Raw genomic sequence first — 24,442 nt, forward strand, 5'->3', positions numbered from 1 at the left:
ACAAGTATTAATGTGCTTTAGGACATACGCGACTCGGTAGCCGCAATAATCACACAATTCATTTGAGATTGGCATTTTACAGGAACTCCTCATCTGCCCACCTGGCGTATGCGTAATGGCAAATCAATAGATTGTCCTCTGTGAGGGAAATTCTGTGTGTGTGTGTGTGCGTTGGTGGGTGGGTGGTTGATTGTGTGTGTATGTGTGTGTGCGAACGACATATGTTTTAATTAATAAATGCCATTGTTAAATCACCAGTCATTAGGAAACACTGCGCAGACTTGAAAAATAGATATCATAAGTTATTTGTGGAGGGAATGCTGCCTTTACTCAGCTTCCATGAAACCGGACCACGCCAAATTAGTGTCATTATGCGAGCACAGTTACTCACCCGCCAGTCGTATATTTGTCTTATAACAGAAACAATGGTTATGCCACAGCCCAACACCCATGCAGACAGAGTCCGGCTAATGCTGATGATGATGGGCACGCACCGAAAACTAAATTGGCGCTGGCTCCACGGATAAACCCAATCGAGAGCTGCGAGTAGCCGGCGGCCAAACAGCTGACAAGTGGGCCACATTGCCAAACGCTTGACCAGCTGCACGGGCCCATGCCCAGTAGCCTTATTAGGAATCCTGCGGCCATTCCACTGACTGGTGGGAGGATTCTACGTCTGTCTATTTGCACAGCATTTACATGATATGCCGCTAGACTTTTGCGGTGCAGCTAAGGGTTTCGCTCATTAGGTTTATACAAATCAAAAGATTTTGGTCTCTTACATTTATTTATTTGGCGCACCTGCGCTGCCGTGCATAGTAATAAACCAAAGGAGATTATGCGGCACAGAGAAACCAACGGACAGAGAGCGAAGGACATTTCGCGCTCATAATCAAAGTCTCTAAGATTTTATAGCCGACTGCAGGTGTAGACTATAAACCGAGATGGATCTACATTTGTACATAGCTAAGAGCTCTCAAATCACATGTAAATGTATATATGAACATATACATACATGTATATTAATTTATTTGTATATATACATTGAATCGATATAATTTTATATGTATTATATTTAACTGCTCTATTGCCAGATTAATATGATAAAATCTGTTTTAATTTATTATTTTATCAATTTTTATTTATTTATTTTTATTTATTTTTTTTTAAGTATAATACAAAGCAAACCGACGTATTAGCCACAAGTCAGATTAAATATAATATTCGACATTATTTGTTTTGCTGAATCTTAGCCCTAGGAAATAAATGTGGGTAAATTGGCATGATTATGATTTTATCAAAGCACATAACGTTATATTTATATAATTATGATTGTTATATGTAAATATTACATTCATTATATAAATACAATATATGATGAGCGCGTGGCTTAGCCGCATATCAAATTATGTAAGTTGGGGCTGCTGCAACCACACATATCCACATACGTAACTGTAAACAGCCCTGTGAGCCACAAAGACAAATAGTTGATTGAATATTTACTCGACGCAGGCTATGAAATGCATGTCACTCCAATTAGAGCCGCTGGCTGACAATTCATGAAGTGTACAAATAAATAACAAGCGGATGATCGAGTCGAGAATATGCGACTTAAAGATACCCCGCATGCAGCAGGCATTTTCACTATAATTTTCATATAAATCTTTTTGTATATTTATATATATTTTTTAGTTTACACAATATATATAATATATTTTTGTAGTCTACCTATAACGCAGAATAATCATAAGTAGTAATTGCTCATTTAAACTGTTCTGTGCATATTCAGTAGCTGAATTCTTTTAGTTTTTCTGCATTTGCTATGGTGGGCTTCCACGTTATGCCGATTCCGGCCCAATTTCTGTTCCGTATCTGTTGTTAACGTTTTGTTGGCTTTTGGCCCTTGTTGCCTTTACCTAAATTACACAAAAGCGTGCGATAAAAATTCAAAGAGCAAATACCAAAGCTGGGTAGCTGTAAATGGTGGACAGTTAAACAACCTCTACCGCACTTCGCTCACACCACAGGACACGCCCACATCAGCCCCACCGCCCCCACCCCCCCGGACCTTATCTCCGCCCGCGCTCCTCATAGTTGTTCAAAGTTGCGCTCGGGTAATGTGGGGCCCATTGTTTGCAGCGTAGTCGATTGTTTGGTTGTTGCTGCTCAGCTCTGCTGCGAGATGACATTTACCAGATATAAGGCTCAACGCATACACATACATACACATCCAGCCACACGCACCCACACACACGCGCATACACAGATGCGCTAAAATACCGCTCAAAGAGACGGCGGCGCTTTGGCAAAAAGTTTTGCTGGCCGTTTTTTATGCTTCGTCTTTTTTTTTTTTTTTTTTTTTTTTTTTTTTGATTTGAGCAAAAAGGACACAAGTAATTGAATTTCAATCGCAAAACTCGCACAGGCACAAAGGATTGCTGGTGCGTGTGTGTACATGTGGGAGCGTGTCTATACATACATACATACATACTTATATATGTGTTGCATAAAGTGAAACGACAAACAGTTCGTAATGCGGAATTTTCATATTAAATTCGCTTTTCAGCAAACACTCGGCACACGCACAAGCACACACATGTACATTTATAATACATATATATCTATTTACGTTCATCTGTGTATATGTGCGTGTGTGTGTAAGCCTGACTGTTTTCGAGTGAGTTCAAAATAATGACGATTTAATTCAGGGTCACTAATTTTTCTGCCAATGCACACATGAAGACGGTGTCGAGCGCGCAGCCAAGGCGACATTGCTCATGCTTCACGTTTACTACAGACACACTTTGTGTCTGTGTGTGTGTGTGTGTGCGTGTTTGTATATAGATGTGTCTATGTGTGCTTGACTTCTTAAGCCATTTAATCTAACGTAGACCCCTCGCTGACTTACAAACCGAGCATTGCGGCAAATAGCAGCCACTTTCAACCACTTTCGAATTTATTTCCGACACTCATCCACTTTTATATGCATACAAATAAGCTGACTCAAATATATATATACATACAGATACACACACATGTGTGCTTGTTTGGTCAATAGCTTCTGTATAGCTTCAACTTAGCTCGAATGAAGTGATAGTTCACCTTTTACCCCACCTGCGACTGCTAAGCCCTAGGTCTTCACTAAAAAAATTTCTGGCATTGCAAATAAATATAAATTTAAAAAAAAATAAATAAAACTCATTTTACAATCAAATGCCCTTCTTTCTAACAAAAAAATTTATAAATAAAAAAAAAATTTTTTGTTTATGTTATTTAAATATTTTGAATAGGTTTAATTATAAATGATCTCTAACTTTAATAGTGTTTAATATAGTTTAACTACAGCCTTTGGCGAACGCTTTGAGCAATTTGTGTGACCCGCAAACTTTGTAAGTGTATGCCAAAGGGTCGTCGCGCTCGAGGGCTTCTGTCGGTCAGTTAATTTGCGACAACACCCCCCCCCGCCCTTTGATTAATATTAATAGAGCATTTTCTCCAGCTATCGGAAAGCCAATTCAGCGTCGCTCTGTGTGTTTTTGTATGCGCTGAACCCATTGAAAATAAAAATTCAGGGTAGCATGTTTTTTTTTTTAAGATATGTAGAAGACAAAACATATGTGTACATATATGCTCTTGATTGAGAGCAACAGGCGATTCAGTATAGTCCTGTCCAGCAGTCTCTCTGTCTGTCGGTCTGGCCGTCCGTCCCTTATTTAACCATATCTCGTAAGTTTCAAGTGTTGAATTCATCAAAAGTCTCTTCACTTGTTTGTTTTGTGCCAAAGCTAGCAAAATATTTGAATCTCAGCTCGGCACCGACTTGAGCGCATCTTGAAGTCCAGTAGTCCCGAGTAGAGCCCTCCAACCAGTTTCCTTTGTGAGATGTGTGCACTTTAGTGGCACTAGGTGAGCTGGGTCTACTTCCGTTCATTTTACAAATATAGCAGAAGGAAAGTCTCTTTTATTTTAATCCACAATATATTCCTTGTAGCTGCTATAAGTATAGCAGGGCAAGTGCCCTTCTATCCATGTGTCAAGTAAACAGTCCACTGCTCAGTCACATCAGAATTGACAAGCGGAAAAGAAATTTCTATTTGCTTTAAGCTTTTATTGAGTTCTACTTTTACATACCCTGAAGGCATTTTAAATGTGAGTTCAGGGTCCAATGTCTTCGTTAAAATGTATGTGACGGGCAGGAGGAGGCGTAGACGACGCCATAAAGTATATACATCTTGGTTAATAAAATCTGTACTTCGACCGAGCACTAAATGTTGGATCAAAAATAAAGAAATATGTATATAATTAAAATTAAATAGTGATAAATATATAACACTCTTAATGGTTTTTTTTCTTTTTTTTTTTTATATATTTTTTATTGAGGTATTATTAAGTTTTTCGGCTCACACAGTACTACTAATACTACCAAGACTATTTTTTTTATCGCAGGTGCATATCTTTATTGGAATCAAGTGCGAAACATTTGCACGAAGTCTTGCTGCAAGTGGGCTGTGCATGTCGCTGATTGAACGGATCACAGCGTATCTTTCAGTCGAATACACCCAACTTCTGCTTATTTTTGCTTGTTTCATCTCTCGTTTGTATTATAAATACATTAATATGCTACTCATTTACTTCCGGTTTCGGTTGTCAACGACAGCGGAAACGTAATCTGCTTGTCATCAACTCTGCCGGTCTGCCCGTTGCTCGCATTACTTTCTTATTCTCCGCGTGCAGCGTTTGCCTTATTTGTTGTCCTTGTTGTAGTTGATGTTGTCATCTTGCGTATTTCCGCGGTTCGGTATTCCCTTTCAGTTGCGGTCTGCGCTTGGCTTCCTGTTTGTCTTCCATTTCTGTTCTGTCAGTATTTATAAAATACAATATGTCAAAGTTCGAGGGTCCCTTTATGAGCGATTCTTATAGATGTATTCAAGCTGCGGAAAATTGACTGCTGATTTCAACGCTATTGTCAAAAAACAATCGGCATAATTGATATGAGATTTACAAGAGAAGGTTAATTTTAATATAATTGAAATTAATTTAAGTGACAAGAAATGCGAAATTTCAGTCAATGACACCAGATACTTGAGGTATAAAAAATTGCATTAGACCTAATTTTCGGAGCTTAAGTTAATTTAAATATAATTTAAAGCTCACAAATTTTAAATCCATATTTCTATTTATTTTCTAGACATCATTTCCAATGAATCTTTTGTAGTAGAACAAAATTAAATATGGATAATTGCTGCACTTATTACAAATTTATTTAAATGCATTATTGCGTTAATTCTAATTTTAAACAGTTTATCAGAGCTCATTTCAGATATTATTGCAACTTGTGATTTAAATTCGCAAATAATTGAAAACATTTCACACTTGCCTATCCATTAAATATTCCCGGCTATTAGGCTAGGCAACATGCAATCAATCCCGCTCCCACACCGACATTTTTGATAATCAACAATTCGTTTATCAGTATTTATGCAAACGTTTGCAATTGATAATTGAATGCACAGTCATACGAGAAAATGTGTAAAAAGGCCATGTAATAGATGTGTGAGAGTTATTCTCTGAATTTGTAATGAAATTCAAATAGAAATTCACGTAAATCGTGCTCTAAACATTTAAGCAGTCCGTCCCCACTTCTTTTCAATTTCAATTTCCTTTCAACTAAAATAACACTCATTTAAGCGCAAAATACATATATATGTATGTATATAAGTGTATACAGAAATATACACATATTTGGCCTCAACAAATCGCTCACGTGTGCACAGAGTTAGCGAAGTCGTATTACAGATATTTGCTCACTGCCAGCTGGCAACAGATACAGCTGCAGCTGCAGCTACAGCAACAGCAACTGCAACTCGGCTTGCAATTACATTTACGCTGGCTTGTGTCCTTGTAGCTGCAGCAAGGAAGCTCATCAGCTCTGTGGCTCAGGCCGACATTAAATTGTATTAGCCTAAAAACATGTTATTGGCCCAACTAAAGCAATCACATTGAAAGAGAATGCTGCAGCACTCCTTAGACGGATCGCCGCACTTCTGGTCCTCTTGGTCCAAGTGGCTCTTGCTGGCTGCACGCTAATAAAACCAAAATATTATGCAACAAGTAAGCAACGAGTTGGCCAAAGTCTAAGCAGCTCCATGTTTGCGCTTTATTAGCTGCCCGGCTTGAGCCACCTTTTCAGTGCGGCCCTCAACTTTGCCACGCCTCCCCTCTACGCCTTGTCATAATCCCGTGTAAAATTGTTTTTCAACTGCAGAATGCATTCTGTGTTCCAGTTGCTGTTGCTGTTGCTGTGGCTGCTCCTCACGGCGTTTTCCTTTTTTGCTCCTGATCCAAACAGAAAGAAAATACTCGAAGAGTGTATGAGTGCTTGTTGTATACGCGTGTGTGTGTGTGTGTCTGTTGGTTTGTGTAGAACACAGAAATAATTTCAATCATGGCACTGTAATGCCCCCAGCACTCTAAGCAAGCCCAAGCTGAAGAACGAATCTTAGCTACAGTTACTTAATTGGCAGAGTGCGGCAAAGGCGAGCTCCTTCAATGCCGAGATGAGGTGGGAGCCTGATCTAAAGCTTTGAGAACTACACAATCCTGGAAATTTTATCAGCAGCCACTCAAAGGTATTAAATTAAAGTGCATTTAAGTGGATTTCTAATGGCACCTTGATGCTCTGGCCAGCTGTTGAAGGACAAAAAGCAGCAAGCAATGGGAAATCTTAAAGCCTTAATGTCTGATGCGCAGCTGTCATAATTGAAGTTCATATAAAAACAAAAATAAAATCATTACAACGATATTGTCTCCACTATTTCCGCTTAATAAATTTCCATTTATTATGCACGCTAAATTCACACACAGTTGCTGATTCGACCAAGGGCAAGCGATGTCAGAGGGCAGAGAACAGAGGGTAGAGGGTGCAGCTCAAGAGTTAATCAACCATAAATTTTGTTGGGCCACTCAAAGCAAAGGACAGCAAAGCCGCAGCAACCACCAAACATTTGCCACAATAGCAAAAACCAGCCACAACAACAACAACAACAACAGCAATCAATACTCTATAATGAATTTGCGCTTTCTAAACTTTCTAAAGCCCTTTTCCGCCACACAAAATACAATACAATACAAATAATAAAACAAATAAAAACCAATTAAAATTTAATGATTTAGCAGTTTGTGTGATATGAAAAAAGCCCAGGGATACAGCTCTTAGAACTCTACCCAAAGCACTTCAGTAAAGGCTTCTGGCTATCACTCATACGCTCCGTTGACGGCTGCGCGAAATACTCTTCAAATTGTCAGCCAGCACCTGCTCGGCGACAGCGACAGCGTTAGTCAATAAGCTTACAGAACTTCAACGAAATTGAATCAATTTGCAGTGCAGGCAGCGAGGCCAAACAATGTACAAGCGGAATATAACCGCGAGCAAGAAATTCGCAAATTCGAGGCAAACGGCTGATAAAGAAGCCAACGCGCATACCAGCCAGCTAACTGCCTAAAACTATATGAGAACCAAAGCCAACAAGTTTTAAAATAAAAGCCAGTACACACACACACACACACACACACACACGGACACACAGATACACAGCAGCTGATACGCAGTCAAACTGCCTGACTGTCTGCCTGGCTGCCTGCGAGCGAGGGCCAACCATAAACAGCAAGTGCAGAAAGTATAAAACGGAAATTCTGCATTTGACATAAACGCCAAGAGCACGCATCCAGAATCGAGCAGCCCAGTTTACAGTAGACAACAAACAACGCGAGCTCAAATAACTTAAATGCTGCCGCCAATATACCCTTTCAAACATACACTACAATAAATATTAACCATTTTTATTTGCTAATAAATAAAATTGAATAAATAAAACTCTAATAATCAGTTGAAGTTTTTTATTTATTTTTTAATAACATATCTGAAAAGCTATTATGTATAGTGCTGCAAACGCATATTTTTTCGATTTTTTCTTTTGAATACATTTACAGCTGGAATTATATTGAACTGTGTATTTTCTATATAAACATAACTTGTCGGTACTTTAGTCAAGTAGGAAGTAAAAATGAGTTTCACAATAAAATTTAGCTCATAGCAACGTTTCAATCAAACTCAAGTCAATTGCTTCACTCGAATGAAGTCAAGCATGGCTTCAATAAGATAACAGATTTACGCCGCAAGTATGAGACTTGAACCCTCTTACTAGATAGAGCATGGCAAGAAAGTGTTGGAAATTCGGTATCAGCAGGCGACTACACAAATGCCAAGTGCTTGGCAAGTGTGAGCATGAGAACTGGCTGTTAAAATTTTCAAAGGTTTTGCACTGATTTTCATTCGGTTACTTCTGCAGAGCCAACAGAAATAACGCAGCGAGGGCTCACTCTGCATATGTATCTGCATCTGTCTGTGTCTGAAAATGTATCTCAGGCTCTTGCAGGCAGTTGCTAACTGCTTGTTGGTTTCATTTTGCATTTGGCAAATTCTTGGATTGACTTTGTGTTTTGCATTTTGGGTTTTGGGCTCTTCGTTTTGCATGCTGACTTTCAATTGCATTGTTCTCGATGTCATTTTATGTGTACATTTGTAAGTGTAAGTGCGTGTGTGTGTGTGTGTGTGTGTGTATGTCGCTGTGGCTGTTGTGGGGCTCGCAACAACTCGAGTGTTGGGCATTCTGCGGCTTAAAATACAAAAAATTGATGGCATATATAGCTTGATGCTTGCCACACATAGCCCCGCATATTGTCATTTCGATTTGTTGTTTTTTGCAGTGCCTAATGGGTGTCAGCACTCGAATGCAATTCGAAACATATTTTGCGGTTCAGAATGACTCTTTTCTTCCCATGCTTGCTTGGTATGTATTGTAGTTAGCTGGCCATTTAATGGATAAATGCGCCATTGAATTTGTGGGCCAGCTCGCTGAGAAGGAACACCACTGCAACCACATCTGGTTATCATATGTCACTCGATACGCTCGTGACAAATGGACTCCATAGCTGGCACAGCCGAAATCAATGTTAAGCGACATTTTCAGACAATGTCGAAAGTAAAATCGATGCCAGAGCACATTTGCCAAATAAATGACAGTCAATCAGGTCTTGTCTCCTTATTCTCAGCACTGTCAAACAGCTTCCCGAAAACAACAACAAATATGACTGACCGCACGTCAATGATTGGCAGCCATGTGACGGCGACTTGAGTAAGCACCACAAATTTCCAGACACGCAATTAAAAGTTGAAGTTAAAGCGTACTTTAGCCGCTGTATCGCTCGTGCCCGGCATTCTGTCAATTTGACAAGTCTTATGATAATGAAGGACAAATATTTCAAGAACAAACGGCAAGAGGCATGCGACAAAGGCAGGAGAAACGAAATAAAAAACAACAAAAAATACAGCGAATTAAATAAAGCCTGCCCGACTATAAGAAGCTCTTGTTTCAGCTGCCCGCAAGGCCATTTATGCACAGAAGTAATTTTGCCTTAAGCTCTGCACTTGTGCTCAGATGTAAGCATTTCGAATAACATTTCCTAATCCAGCGCAAATAAATCACAACTTTTTATTACATATACTTTTTATTCGCTGCACAGGGCAGGGTATCTCCGATACGAGCAGAGGGACACGCTTCGAGTCATAAGAGCTACAACGTGGCGTTGCTAACAACAGAGCGGAAACCGGAAATGCCGAGCAGCAGTGCCAAGGCTCACGCAGTCGCCATAGCTAAAGTCCTTTCAATTGTTGGACAATTTGTTAGCTCGCTGCAGCCAAGAAAGCCAAAGAAAGGAACAAAAATTACGACGACGTCGTGCCATTCATGAAGTTGGCAAAATATTTGCAAAATATAAACTCTTGAGCTAGTTCAAGATAATTTTAATATATATTCGTTTGTTCATTAGAAAAAAGGCATTGAACAAATTTACGAATTACACAATAAGAATTTATAATCAAATGGAATTGAGCTTCGTAATTCAATTAAAATTTGATATTGGATTCCTATTCACTTGAATAGTGTTCTAAGTACTATTTGAATTAATTGCTTTACTTCTCTGCATTTATTAATTCGAAATCTAATTGATGTTTAGCTCTCTCTCTCTTTCTTTCTCTATCTGCTTGTCTCGGCCTCTTAAGTGCGAATTCATCTGTAATCAATTACAAGTTACATTATATTCAGAGGCATAAGTCAAATATTTATCTTCAATTTACCTCAATTGACCCCAATTAAGCTTTCTTGCCTCCATTGTTTTCAACCTGACACAAATCAGACGAGCTCAGCTTTCATGTGAATATTACAGATATATAATTAAATAACATTACTAACAAAATTATCGTATTTATTCATTTGTGCTAGCCTTGCAATAATGACAATGGAATGATAATGGAATCTTGGCCAATTTAGCTTTGTCTCAAATGAAAAATGTAAAAAATTTACTATCATAATTTTACTCTTTTCATATTTATAACAAACTTTTTAATACGAAAAAATTCACCTAATTTAGAGTAATTTTTGGGTTGAAATTACACGAGTTTATTCAAATTTGATTCAAAATATAAACTACAGCAAAAAATAATGCATACAATTGAATACATAAATTTTTAATAGTTTTCCACAATTATTTGCAGACTGCAGAAGAACTTTGCTGGAAAAATCGGCAACAACAATTTATTAAATAAATTAAATAAAATTGATAAATTTTAAATATCACACATATATGATACACTCAACTCTCAATGCACGCAATAAATAGAATCATACCCAATTCTAATGAGAATGCCGAAGGAACTCAAAACTTATGATAAACTTTGTTTATTAAACATACAATATATCGATATTATACAGAAAGGAAATTAAGTGAGTGCGATATGTATGAGCATATGTCCACAGCTGTGACATTTGTGTGTCTGTGCTTGAAGTCTAGGACGAACTTAAGTTGCTTATTCTCTTTTGATATTTTAAATATGCCGATTGAATAGCTGCGCCCACAGTCTCCATGAAAGTTGATTAGACGCACTGAAAATTGCGTTACGTATACGCATCGTAGACGCTGCGCAATAAACGCATGATTAGCCAGCCACACACACATACATAGAAACAAACGCACATTTGTAACAGTTAATTTACTTTCGGTGTTTTGGGTGACTTTGGTAAATCACACTTTTGAGTCGAGTGAACTTTCGAATGCAACCAAGCAACACAAAGACGCAGCCAAGGCACAAACGAAATGACGACAAGGATGGTGATGACGAGGACAACGACAACGACAACGACAACAACGACAACGGCGAATGCGATGTCTGGGCAGGGCGCCCCATAAACGTTTGGGGAGACTTTTGCGAATAGAAATGGGATTACAGACGGGCACAAGCACTGGCAAAGCCAAAGCCACTGTCAGTGGCACAGACGCGAGCAGGAGATGCTGCCTAGATGACGAGCTTGTCTAAAAGCAAAAACTTGACAAAGTATTCATAGTTCCACGCGCGCACGCTAAAAAAAAAAAAAAAAAAAAAAAAAAGAGAAAAGACATTGAAACTTGTCACTGCAAAGTTGTTAAGTCAGACGCCTGATGACTTTACGGCGGCCTCCACTCGCAGCTCGCAACTGTGTGGGCGTGGCCGTGCGTAAGCGATGGGGCGTGGCAGCTACGAAACGAAATATAAATAATATTATATTATTATGCCCTGGCCATAACGTGGCAAGCAAATTAGTATCAGATTAGTTTATGCCAAAGCGCCAGGGATGAAAACCGCTTTCGAATCGAATTAAGGTAATAGTAATCGCGTAAAACTGAATTGAATGAGAGTACAGCTTGGGATAAATAAATTTGTAATGTGCTCGAAATACGTCTACAAATGGAGCTGCTGAAAATGACAAAATTAGATTAATTATACAAACCGTGTGACTAAATACAATAGATAGTTTTTCATATATATTGATACATAATATTTCAAAAGCAATTAAAGCACATATCATGGCTGTTCTGGAATGTGAATAAATATTTCTAGCCAAATTTCTGCATCTACAAACCTTAAAATGCCACAGTTAAAGTCAACTTTAGTGCTCTTTAGAAGAGCTGCTGCTTGAATTAGAAATCATTTCGATAAATATCTTAGAGCTATAATGAGCTATATGACACCCAGCAACGAAATGACATATTATTTATTTATCTACATGTAATTACGCATACGCGTCGTGCGCCGGGCAAATTGTCTGTGATTGTATCGCGCGTCTATTGGCCAGCTACATGTGAAGTGTGTGCGTGCAATTAATGATATCGCTTAGAGCTGCCAAAAACTATGCATCAGTTTTATGTTTTTATGGTGGCAGCGCATCGGGCTTAAAGACGCAATAAACAAGCCGCCAATGGGCGAGTAATGCGCTGTCATTTTCGAGACGACTTGTCACTGCTCATCATAAAATGCTATCTACATTAATTGACAGACTGGCAGCTGGCATTGCCGTTGCCGTTGCCGTTGCCGTTGCCGTTGCCGCGCGGCTTTGATTTTGTGCCTCACGCGAAAATGCCATTAAATTGATGGGTCGTCCCACATTCAAGAGCGCCACGAAATTCACAGTTGGCAAAAACAATTAAAAACGTTGTAAAAATGTTATGTGCACGTCGCTTTTGGGTCTTTCTCTGGCTCTGGCTCTGCGCTCGAACTGCTGCAGCTCTGGCTTTGGCAGTGGCAGTGGCTCTGAGGCTATTGAGGCCTCAATTTGGGCTTCGCTTTGCTGTTGTGGTTGTTGTGGACGCTGTTGATAAAAGCAAACGGCACTTAAACGTGTCAACAATGGCCACGACAAGCACAGCCCATGAATTGACGAACCAAACAATGCACGATTGGGGCCTGCAGGGGAGCGGGTTGGCCGGACCCAATGGGCCAGATTTACAGCAATCAGTTTTATGTTGTTCAAGTGGCAAACGCTCATTGTGATTGGCCTCCCGCTACACTCGACCGCCCTCTGACACGCCCCCTACCCGCCTTCCCCACATGCCATACAGTTTTGCAATTAATTTCTGGCCAAACCAGCGAATGGTTGGTTTCTTTTTTTTTCTGTTGGTTGCCACTGCCGTTGCTGTGGTTGCTATAAAAGTTAGATAAATTGTACGAGCATAGACAAAACTTTCGATCACGCAGCTACGCACGGTCTTCAGAGAGGGCGGAGCATGATGTGGGACACTGGCGGGAGAGGTGAGAGGTGAGAGAGCCAGCATCGCGGCTCTTGTCAGATTTTGAAGTGGCTGCAAGGGCAGGCAACCGAACCGAACCAAGTGGAGCGACTGCCGATTATTTATAGTTGAGAAAGTTTTGTCATTTACGTTTGAAAATTTAAATTTTAATTGAGTTTTCTTGCTGTTGCCGTTACCGTTGTCGTTGCTGTTGCTGTTGCTGTTGTCGTTGCTCCCACAACACCCACTGTGCAGGCTTCTGCGAAAGCGTCGGCTGCTCTATGTGACCCGGTGCTAGAGGTGACCGGGCTTTCGGGTTAAAATCAAAAAGTCAGAGAACTATGAATGGGTGGCCATCGGACCCTCACAGCTCTCCGTACATGCTGCCCACTGAGCCACACAGTCGCGTTATCCCAGGTGTTTGCTTCAACTTCACTTCATCTGAGCATGATAAAAGCAGAGTTCTCGAAATTGTTTTGTAAACTTTGCTAATACCCTTTAGCTCCCAACTTGGCGCAACTTTAACGGGAAACTTAGAAGCGAAATGCAGTGAACTTGATCTTACATTATTTGAAGAACTGTATAACCATAAAGATATTAATGTTTCGAGCCAAATTCTTTGAGTTCGCGTAATCCGTTCTGCTCTCATGTAATAATTATATATAAACTATCAAGGATATATTAAATAAACAACAGTATTTCAAAACAAATATTCAACTTTTCTGTGGTATTTTATAGTCGAGCTACGGTTCGCTTCCCAAGTTCCATTTTGTTTTTGTTGACCTATTGGTGGCGACTGCATATAACAAATGTTTCAGGTTTTTTTTATTCTTTTTGCTCCTTTTTGTTGTTCTTGTTGTTGGGCAAAGCCACAACGAAAAATAAAAGCAAAACAAATAATAGAAAAAACGCAGAATCAAAGTTCGAGTTGCAAACAAGCAAATTTGTTGTTTGTTATTGTGCCGCAGTGCTCACAGTGTTGTTGTACTATTGATTGCTTTGTTATATTGCCAGCAATAAAACATGCGCGGCGATGGATCATATAGAACAGCATAACCACACACACACACACACACACTAGATGACTAATGAAAAAGTGGAAGAAAAAAAATAAACTACTATAAAACTGGGCAACATCAGCTTAAAAGGGTAAGAGCCAAACAAAATGTTAAAAGTATAAAAACAGCTAATAGACTCCACATAGATTTAATCTGGCTGTGACAAAAACAGCAGCAGGCGCAAGCTTGGCTCATTAAATTGATTCGTAGTCCTCTAATCTTATTGCTGTTGTTGCTGTTGCTGCTGCTGCTGCTGCTCTCAGTTAATGGTAAGCTAAAGAAAATTGCTGATGTGACCAAATATTTCGATGTAGGCCCCGAAAGCAGCTAAAAAGCAAACGACGGCCATTGACCGTAAGCCATAAAACACACGCGGCTCAATGCCAGCCCCAATGACAAAGTTCATGTATCATTAAGGCATTTTCGGTACGCACTGGACACTAACAATAACAATAACAACAACAACAAAAACAGCATCAACAGCATCCGCAGCGACAGCAGCAAGCAAGGGGTCAGAGTGACCATATTTTAATGAAAATCGCAGTGCTGGTAAACAACATTTTCTATTTTTTTATTTTTAAGTAAATAATATACAAAAAGTGAATATGAAAAAAATTGGACCATTATTTGTTCATTTATTTGCACTGTGTTTAACTAGCTTAAAAGTGTTCAAATATCGATTAGTTTTGCAAGCACAAACAAGAATATTATGGATTTCATGTATTTAAATACAATATTAAAATATGCTAAATAATGTCATTAACATTAATTAATAACAATTTATATACTCATTTTTCTAAAGTTTATAAATCATATATTTATTTGAGAAATATGGCAAAAATCAAAATATCAATTTATTAATTCATTTCATGCATTAAGTAGAATTATTTATGTTCCATATTTTTCAATATGCATCACGATATGAAATTTATTTAGATTACCAAATGGATTAAGTAGAAAACAAATTTTTTTTACTACAAAGCTATTTTTATGAAACTCTATAAATATTAATGAAATTGTATTATTATTGTATAAATCTGCATCTAGATAAATAAAATTATAACAAAAAACTAAAATATTTTTCCACTGTTATTTCTTTATTAATTTTATATTACTTTTATTAAAAACGTTGTTAAATTTTTAGTTTCAACTAATCATTTAATTTTTCTGCAAATATTTCCATACTATTTTCATATCTTGCCTAAATTCGATAAATTAAAAATAAGTCATAAATAAGTTGAAATCTCATTTATAATAATAATACAAAAAAAATGACGTAGGCTCCACAATTTCTATTTGTGGCATGAGCAGAAGCTGCTGCGTGCAATTGTCAAAGCAGAGGCGTCAAAACGGAGTGTCCTGCGGTTGTAGCTCTCATCGGTGTTGTTGAAGTTGATGTTGCTGCTGCTGCTGCTGCTGTTGCTGTCATCAGTCCGAACACATTACTGAAAAGCGAACAGTTTGGAGTGTGTGCAAGTTGCTATTGCTGTGGCACAGTAAAGCCGCAAACACAACTCAACATAGCAATATGACACATATGCGAACGGGGCTCAACCAAACGGCAAACCAAAACCAAAACCAAAACTCAAAAACTGAGCATTGCCAACATTGCAACGGTAAACATGCAAAATGCTGTTAAAAGGTGTGTGTGTGGCTGCTGTTGAGTGTGGGTGTGGGTTTGGGGGTGGCTATGCGGGTGTGTACTTTGTAGATATGTCCTAGCTGCTTGTTAACGTGCATTTTAACGAATGTTGACAATTACGAAAAATTTGGTTTTTGGTTAAACGAATGTGGAATATGCGCTACAACTGGGCGTATGTGTATGTGTGCTCGGCCGAATCTGTGTGGGTGAGCGTGCGTGTGTGTGTGAGAGCTTTTTTCATATGGGCCAAATTTTGTTTGAAGTACTTGCATGAGCCTTTTTTTGGGCTGTGGCTCGCTGCCAAGCAGGAGAGCATCCAAACAGAGCGATTGAAGTTGTAATGGAGTCGCTGGATTAACAGCCAAAGAGAGCAGCCAGGGAGAGAGGGAGTGAGAGAGCGAGAGCGAGAGCGTGGAAGAGAGAGGGATTGACAGCATAGGGCTTGGCTTAGACTACAAAACGGGCAAGATTATATGAAAACACAGCCAGCACACACTCTGGCAGCCGGGACCTCCGTCGCGACGGCAGCACTCAAAAAACAGGGTGTAGCCCAGTGCGCAGGCGCTGCGCAGCATCTGCGCGATGCTGGCGACAAAGCGACAAAGCAGCACGAGAATGGATGCTGGCGCCGCAGTCGCAGCGACCGCTTGGCTGAGAGGGCCAAGGCAGGCTACAAAAACAAAACGCACGTCAGTACGAATTCTGTGAATATCTATGCAGGACAGCACGGAGCGAACGGCGTGCAAAAGCTGAGCCACAAGTGAAAATACAAATAATTTAATCAGTTGAATAGCAAAATATTTGTCAGGCTGTGCATACAAATATTTAAATAAAATTGATTTATAATTTATTATTTAATTAATCATAATTTTTGCAAATTTCCCTGTGCCACGGCCAAATTAATTTATTTGCATACATAGTCGGCTCATGGACAACATCAGCTGCATGGGTGCAGCTCAGAGCTAGGCACACGAGCTCTGTTCCAGCTCAGCTGCTCTGCCGCGCAACTGCTGTCGCTGCCGCTGCCTAGGCTGGCGTCGCAGTCGGAGCGAGTGCGCCTCATCTGCGTCGGCGCTGGCGCTGCGCAGCTGTGCGTCGAGTGTAGAGTTATTGCATTGGCAGTTTTAGCTCAACGCAGGTACTAAAAGCCGAGGCGAATAGGAGAAAAACTCGACACGGAGGCTGCTCTCTGAACTACGTCACGCACGCCAGGCAAGACCGAAAGGTAAACAAAAACCTGTGCGCGTGTTTTTAGTATCAATAAAACACCGGCCGAGCGCCTTCAAGGCAACCGTCGCTGTGACGTCATGGGACACTGGGTTCGGCCACGTCTGACCGTCCTCCTGGACATTTGGCGGCACTGCAAGCTGCTCTGCCTGCTGTTGGCCTTCCTGCTGGTCTTCTGCGAAACGGTGCAGGCCAATCCGGATGCCAAGCGACTCTACGACGATCTGCTAAGCAACTACAATCGGCTCATACGACCCGTCAGCAACAACACGGACACGGTGCTAGTCAAGCTAGGTCTACGCCTCTCGCAGCTCATCGATTTGGTAAGCCAATAATGCTGGAGCGTACAGGCTCGAAAGCACTCTCCAAATAATTAATGCAATTGCGAAACTTGGACGGAAACACATTAGTGTACGAGCTGAGGGCCCAGCTCTGGCACGATTCTTTTTTAATTAGGCGCTTCAATGGAGCACTCAGCGACGTTGCGCCACATTTGCCAGCGGCACTTTATCGAGTGTGGCGCAAAATGTAAGCGGCCGAGCAGTGCCACTAACTTTCAATCGTAAACATAGAAAAAATAGAAAAATAAGACAGCAAATGAGACACGCCCCGAGCCGTGCGACAAATGTCCGAGTGGTTAAAAGCCTAGGCGGGGAGGAGGCTACATTTTTTTGCAGATGTTCTCTTAGCTAATTGCTTTATCAACTTAATTAGATAGAATATTTTTAATTACGCTGATGAAATTGACAATTGCAAAACATTATTTGTTGGCTAAATGGTACTGAGCTTCAGCTTTGTAAAGAATGCTTTATAAATATCCATGCACATAAGTCACAAACTAAATTCACAATATTTATTTTGAAATACAAAGAAAAAATATATATAATTTGTAATTCCGATAATATACTTCAAAAGGATGTTTCATATTAAAATCAAATTATTTAATTATGGCTCTATGCTTTCAATTTCCCATATTAATTATTAATAAAATAATCTCTTATTCCGATCATAGCAATATAAATATGTTCTGCTAATATGCTCACAAAAAATGTGTCATATTAAAACATAATCAATATTATTACATTTTGCTCAATACATTCAATTTTATATATTTTCAAAAAAAAGCTCATACAAAAATTTTGATCGATATCTGCGCTGCCCTAGTCTAAAAGCCATTTCTTGTTTCAAAGTGCTAATGTGATATTATGCTATGCACATTGCTTAGCAGCTTGACTGACACTCAATTTATAAAGCATTTCAACAGAAATTCATTTCAGTTGCTCAAAAATAAACTATTGCATACGTTCTCGTAACGCCAGCTTAAAGTTCACGACTGAGCATTTGTCAAATGTCGTGCGGCGCAGCCAGAGCAGCCAGAGCACACAGTGCAATTACTGCGGAATACTTTACTAGGCTAGTGGCAGGGGGCTGGGCGGGAGGCGGTAGACGGTAGACGGTAGACACAAAGTGCCGCTACCACGAGGCTTAAAAGGTAATAAAACAAGCCAAAAATCCAAAAACCGTAAACTGACAGCAAAAAGCACATTAGCGGCAGGGCAGAGTACACTCAGCCTCCTGTTAGAGGGGCAAAGGGAAGCCGATAGGGGTAGCACGCAAGCAGACAGTCAGCCAAACAAACAGACAGACGGAGAGACAAAGAGACAGACCTAGGGACATAGGACATAGTACTCGCAGTAGCGAGACCAAGTCTAAGCGATGTAGGAGGTAGGGCCGTAGCAGCTGCACCAGAAAAGAGCAGAGAAAAAATGCAAATCCTGCTTGATGCATGGTCGTCCTGTGTGCGCTTGTATATCTAAAGCGCCGGCTTTAATTTTCTCTTGCACACAGAACCTCAAAGATCAAATTCTAACGACCAATGTGTGGCTGGAACACGAATGGCAGGATCATAAATTCAAATGGGATCCATCCGAATATGGTGGCGTCACCGAGCTCTATGTGCCATCCGAGCACATCTGGCTGCCCGACATTGTCCTCTATAACAAGTGAGTCCACCCACACCAGCGCAAAGCTAAAGTCAAAATCTGAACTACAGTTTGCATTCAACTGCCGCAGCGCTGACGGTGAGTACGTGGTGACCACCATGACGAAGGCCATTCTGCACTACACGGGCAAGGTGGTGTGGACCCCGCCGGCCATTTTCAAATCATCCTGCGAGATTGATGTGCGCTACTTTCCCTTCGATCAACAGACGTGCTTCATGAAGTTCGGCTCCTGGACCTACGACGGCGATCAGGTATGTCTACCCACCCATACCATCTCATTCCGTCTGTGTGCGTGTGTGTGTGTCTGAGCAATGAGGCGTGGCATTGTGGATTTATGGGCATCCATTTATATGAGCGTTGAGCGCGCGCTTACAAGCATAAGATGCCAGGCGAACATCGAAAGGGCGTCGGCTGCGCTGCAGATTAAAATGTGAGAAATTGTAAAAGTGTAATTGAAACTTGTCTAACCGTTACCGTTACGCACACTCCCCCACACACACCCAGCCAGAACTAGAAATAGAAAAGAAACTCTCCTCTCACCGACCCACTCGTCTCTCTGTGTCTCTGTCATAAAAATACGCGGCCATAAATTAAAGCAAAGTGCGACTCCCCACAAACCATTGCCGCTTCCGTTTCCGCTGACCGGACGTCGCACAGTGGTTGAAACTATAGGAATAATTAGAGCACATTTTCACAAAACAAAAATGTCAATAAAAATACGTTTCAATTTGGAATATAATTCAGCATTTTTTAGATCTAATCTGAATAAAAAGAACTAAGGAAATTTTGCTAAAATAAAGCATTTAAACGATATTCAAAAAGTAGTGAATTATATAATTGTCTTGGACAGTTTCCATGAATAATAAGGAGCAAATACATATTATTTTAATATTGTTCAATAATTAATAAACTATTGCTGTCAAAGAACTAATAGAGCCTAATACCAAAATCACAAGTATTTAAACGATTTTTAATAAAAGTCCCACAACATTTTATAACTATATAAAATTCAGTTGATTGCCCATAATTAAGGAAGTACATTCCAAAAATTTTGCTATATATATTTGGTGCTTTCGTTCCACTGTGCGACTTAGTCATTGTCAACGCATTTAAATTTGCTACTCTTTTAACGACTGCACTTGAGCCTTAACTCGAGGCAGCTCAAGGCGGAGCCGAAGATGTCGCCTCCAGGCGACTACAATGATGATGACGAGGTGATGGGGAGAATGAGTTGGATGTGACCGTCGACGAGCGTCACGCCCGTTGGCTTTAAGTGCCTTTAAGCTTGATGCGATTTATGACTCTCTCAACGGCGCTCTCTTTGCAGATCGATTTAAAGCACATCAACCAGAAGAACGATAAGGACAATAAAGTTGAGATTGGCATTGATTTGCGCGAGTATTATCCGAGTGTGGAATGGGACATATTGGGCGTGCCCGCTGAGCGCCACGAGAAGTATTATCCGTGCTGTGCCGAGCCCTATCCCGGTGAGTTTCGTAGAGTTTAAAGCTCACACTTTGCTCGCCAACAAGCGCACGCGAAAGCTCTACCCAAACTCACTATGAAAATCTATACTCCAAACCCGAATCCAATCTTCGTGGATTCCATCATCGTCTCTCTCTCTCTCTCTCTCTCTCTCTCTGTTTGTCTTTCTGGATCTCTTTCTTTCTTTTGGTATTTCATGCTGCTCTCGCTGGCCTTGATCAAATGTTCAGACATCTTCTTCAACATAACGCTGAGACGAAAGACCCTCTTCTACACGGTCAACCTCATCATCCCGTGCGTGGGCATCTCCTATCTCTCCGTGCTGGTCTTCTACCTGCCCGCTGACTCCGGCGAGAAGATTGCGCTTTGCATCAGCATTCTGCTCTCACAGACTATGTTCTTCTTGCTCATATCGGAAATTATACCGTCAACCTCGCTGGCTCTGCCGCTGCTGGGCAAATATCTTCTCTTTACCATGTTGCTGGTCGGGCTGAGCGTCGTCATCACTATCATAATACTCAATATACATTATCGGAAGCCCAGCACACACAAGATGCGGCCCTGGATAAGGTCCTTCTTCATCAAGCGACTGCCCAAGCTGCTGTTGATGCGTGTGCCCAAGGACCTGCTGCGGGATTTGGCCGCCAATAAGATCAACTACGGATTGAAGTTTAGCAAAACCAAGTTCGGCCAGGCCCTCATCGACGAAATGCAAATGAACTCCGGCGGTTCCAGTCCCGACTCAATACGCCGTATGCAGGGACGTGTTGGCGTCGGAGGCTGCAATGGCATGCATGTGACAACGGCAACAAATAGGTGAGTTTCTCATACGAGAGTCGCTCAATACATTTATGAAAAATCCAACCAAACAGTCATAATCAGGGTAAACTTTATATTTCGCTACAATTAAACTCAATTGCAGAAGCTAAAATACACATTTCCATTAAATTGTTTAAAAATAGAATACACTTTTAAAGGCTTCAGGATACAAATAAATAATGCTATTCACAAGGGCAACAACTTTACTTCTCGAGAAAACACAAAAATTCGAAAAGAGCTGCGAAAAAACAGAATGCAAAATTAAATGTTGATAAACAAAGAGCTTGCTCTGAGTAAACAAGTTGATAAAAGAAAATGTATACCCGTTGTAACTTATATGAAAGAAGCCAGTTAAAAGAGAAAAATTACAGCTAATGAAAACAATACCATAAAAAAGAAGAAAACAGTGAAATGTGTGGGTAGAAACGAAGCCTTTTAAATATAATGAAGCAAGACTTGATGAAGCAAAGAAATTTAAAAATAAAAGTCACGCACTTAATACTCTTCTTGAGTCCATTTCCGAGTCCCTTCCACAATTCGACAAACGTCCCCTCGTAGTGTGTGCTTCGGTTATATAGTCGGGAATTAACTTTCTCTTGCAGATTCAGTGGCTTGGTCGGCGCTCTGGGCGGTGGGCTGAGCACACTGAGCGGCTACAACGGACTGCCATCGGTCCTTTCCGGCCTGGATGACTCCATGAGTGATGTGGCGGCACGCAAAAAGTATCCGTTTGAGCTGGAGAAGGCAATACATAACGTCATGTTCATACAGCACCACATGCAACGGCAGGATGAGTTCAATGCGGTGAGTTCTGCTGCAGCTGATTGAATTTTTAATTGAAAATTCCGTTTGGCCGGACGATGACGACAACGACAACGATGCCGACAACGACAGCCACAGTAACGCATACGACAACGATGACAGCGACAGCCAATTGGAAAAGTAGGCGCTGGTGGTGCGGGTACTGAGGCTGGAGCTTCAAGTGAATATGGCTTGACCATAGCCGAAAAAACCACAGAAGCGCTTTGAGCGTTTCTTCTTGCCATTTGTAGTGGTTATCGATGTCTGATCAGCTCAGCTGTTTAACTAGTGCACCAGCCAGTCGGACTCTCTCTCTCTCACACTCTGACTCCGTCGAACTGTCCCTGTTTTGGTTTCATTTCTTTCGACTTATTTAAGCTTTGCTATATTTGCACTTTAAGACCACACAAAATCCACTTTTAATTGCTTTTGTTCAATTGACTGGCAATTGGCTGGCAACGACTCCATCCAACGATTCAATCAAATCCAGCAGCCGATGCTTTGTTCACCATTCCAGTCGCTTGTTTTTTGATACATTTTTATTTGCTTTGCTTTACTTTGGCTGTTCCCACAGTTCTTTTTGCTTTGCCATTGGAAGTTCATTTTGATTGATAACCAACTGGGCGCTGGCCGTAAGCAGATTAAGCGTCAGTGCTTAATGAAAGCAATCGCTCAAAGTGGGGGCTTAAAACGTGCTGTAGTTAGTTTGCCAATATTACTCATACGACCCTTTGTGCAATTTAAGCACACAATTCGCTCATTCAACTGCTGAGAATACAAACACATATATATATATGTGTTTATGCATCACGAAATTTATATTTTGATTGCACTCATTTGCGGTAATTGTATTTGGTTTTTATTCAATAACAGGAGGATCAAGATTGGGGCTTTGTGGCCATGGTTATGGATCGGCTGTTCCTCTGGCTATTCATGATTGCCTCGCTGGTGGGCACATTCGTCATATTGGGCGAGGCACCTTCGCTGTACGACGACACGAAGGCCATCGATGTGCAGCTCTCGGATGTTGCTAAGCAAATCTACAATCTAACCGAGAAGAAGAATTAAATTCAATAATACAATCCAAAAATAGTTAACACTGCGTATGTATATCTCTATGTCATGACATGTAAAGCCTGCCTGATTGCAAGCTCTAGCTTAAAAAGTGTTTTAAAGAAATTAATAAAATAAAATAAAACAAAAAACAAAACAAAACAAACAAAGAGGTCAAGCAATATGCTAAAATGCACCTGTGGTTCCCCAGCTACGGGTGAGCAGCTGGCGCACTCTGATGCTGCCCGGGAATGTTTTCAGTAATGCAAGAATAAATTATTCTCTGCAGCTCCATACACTTGCACCAGTTTGGGGTATTTCAAATATAGAGAATTTATTTAAAGGAAAAAATATAGAATTATTTCTCTAAGAGCACATTTCGTTGATGAAGTCGCTTTGGTAAGTAAATAATATCAGACCTGCCCGAAATTCGCTGACAACATCCACGTCAGACTCCACGTTGGCAACGACTTCAACGAGGCCAAAGGATTTGCCCCGGAATGTGGGCTGCTGTGCGTTGCCTTTTATATCATAACTGCGAAATTAAGCTTTTTGAAAATGCGCAGCAAACGAGACCAACCATGTGGAAATAGCTATCAAGGCCACTGGAAAAGCCAAAGACTCTAAGCAGCAGCAGCAGCGGCAACAGTAGCAGAGCCCAACTTTGACAGTGTCTCAAAAAGTTAAGCACCAACAGTTTTAAATGTTGCTCATATCACAATTTATTAGAGTGTGTGCCTTTTGCAGTTTATATATATTTTCATATTTATAGATGTGAATTTAGTTTTATTTAAATGTGAAAAATATTTTTTTAAATGTATTATTTTTAAAAATATTATTCACATTATTTTAATTAATATAATTAATTAATTAAAATAATATATATACAAGTATGTTTCAGTGATTCTAAAGATCTATCAACTAAAATTATTCCATTAAATTTTGATATATATATTTATATATATATTATATCTCATATATATATATATATATATATGTCTATCTCAGCTCCTTTGTTTCTCTATATCTGTTCCAGCTTATCTGATGGCACTGTCTAGTGTTAGTACTAAAGAAATCAATGTCAAAGATTTCAGAAGCAAGCCGAGCTATGAAGAATATTTCTAGTATCCGTGGAGACTTTGTGGCAACTTTGCACTTGCTGTTGCAGTTGCAATGCCGCTTGCATTGTTGCAGGT

At 40.2% G+C, this 24,442-nt stretch overlaps 2 protein-coding genes across 3 annotated transcripts; both read left to right on the top strand.

The window, feature by feature from the left end:
* The first annotated feature begins 16,167 nt into the window (after positions 1-16,167).
* LOC122757051 lies at positions 16,168-17,113 on the top strand. 2 transcript variants are annotated; one of them, XM_044008303.1, is made up of 2 exons: positions 16,168-16,618; positions 16,779-17,056. In XM_044008303.1, exons 1-2 carry the CDS (start codon positions 16,332-16,334, stop codon positions 16,822-16,824), a joined length of 333 nt encoding a protein of 110 aa, XP_043864238.1. In that variant the 5' UTR covers positions 16,168-16,331; the 3' UTR covers positions 16,825-17,056. The 2 variants fall into 2 exon arrangements, with proteins under 2 accessions (XP_043864238.1, XP_043864237.1); XM_044008302.1 differs by having other exon boundaries at positions 16,317-16,618; positions 16,987-17,113.
* On the top strand, positions 16,883-23,283 carry LOC6574109 (acetylcholine receptor subunit alpha-like 2). Its single transcript, XM_002000131.4, has 7 exons — positions 16,883-17,408; positions 18,934-19,088; positions 19,159-19,339; positions 20,416-20,575; positions 20,804-21,389; positions 21,995-22,196; positions 23,067-23,283. Exons 1-7 carry the CDS (start codon positions 17,166-17,168, stop codon positions 23,259-23,261), a joined length of 1,722 nt encoding a protein of 573 aa, XP_002000167.2. The 5' UTR covers positions 16,883-17,165; the 3' UTR covers positions 23,262-23,283.
* The last annotated feature ends 1,159 nt before the right edge of the window (positions 23,284-24,442 follow it).

Source organism: Drosophila mojavensis, unplaced genomic scaffold, assembly GCF_018153725.1.
Source record: "Drosophila mojavensis isolate 15081-1352.22 unplaced genomic scaffold, ASM1815372v1 contig_277, whole genome shotgun sequence".
NCBI lineage: Eukaryota > Metazoa > Arthropoda > Insecta > Diptera > Drosophilidae > Drosophila > Drosophila mojavensis.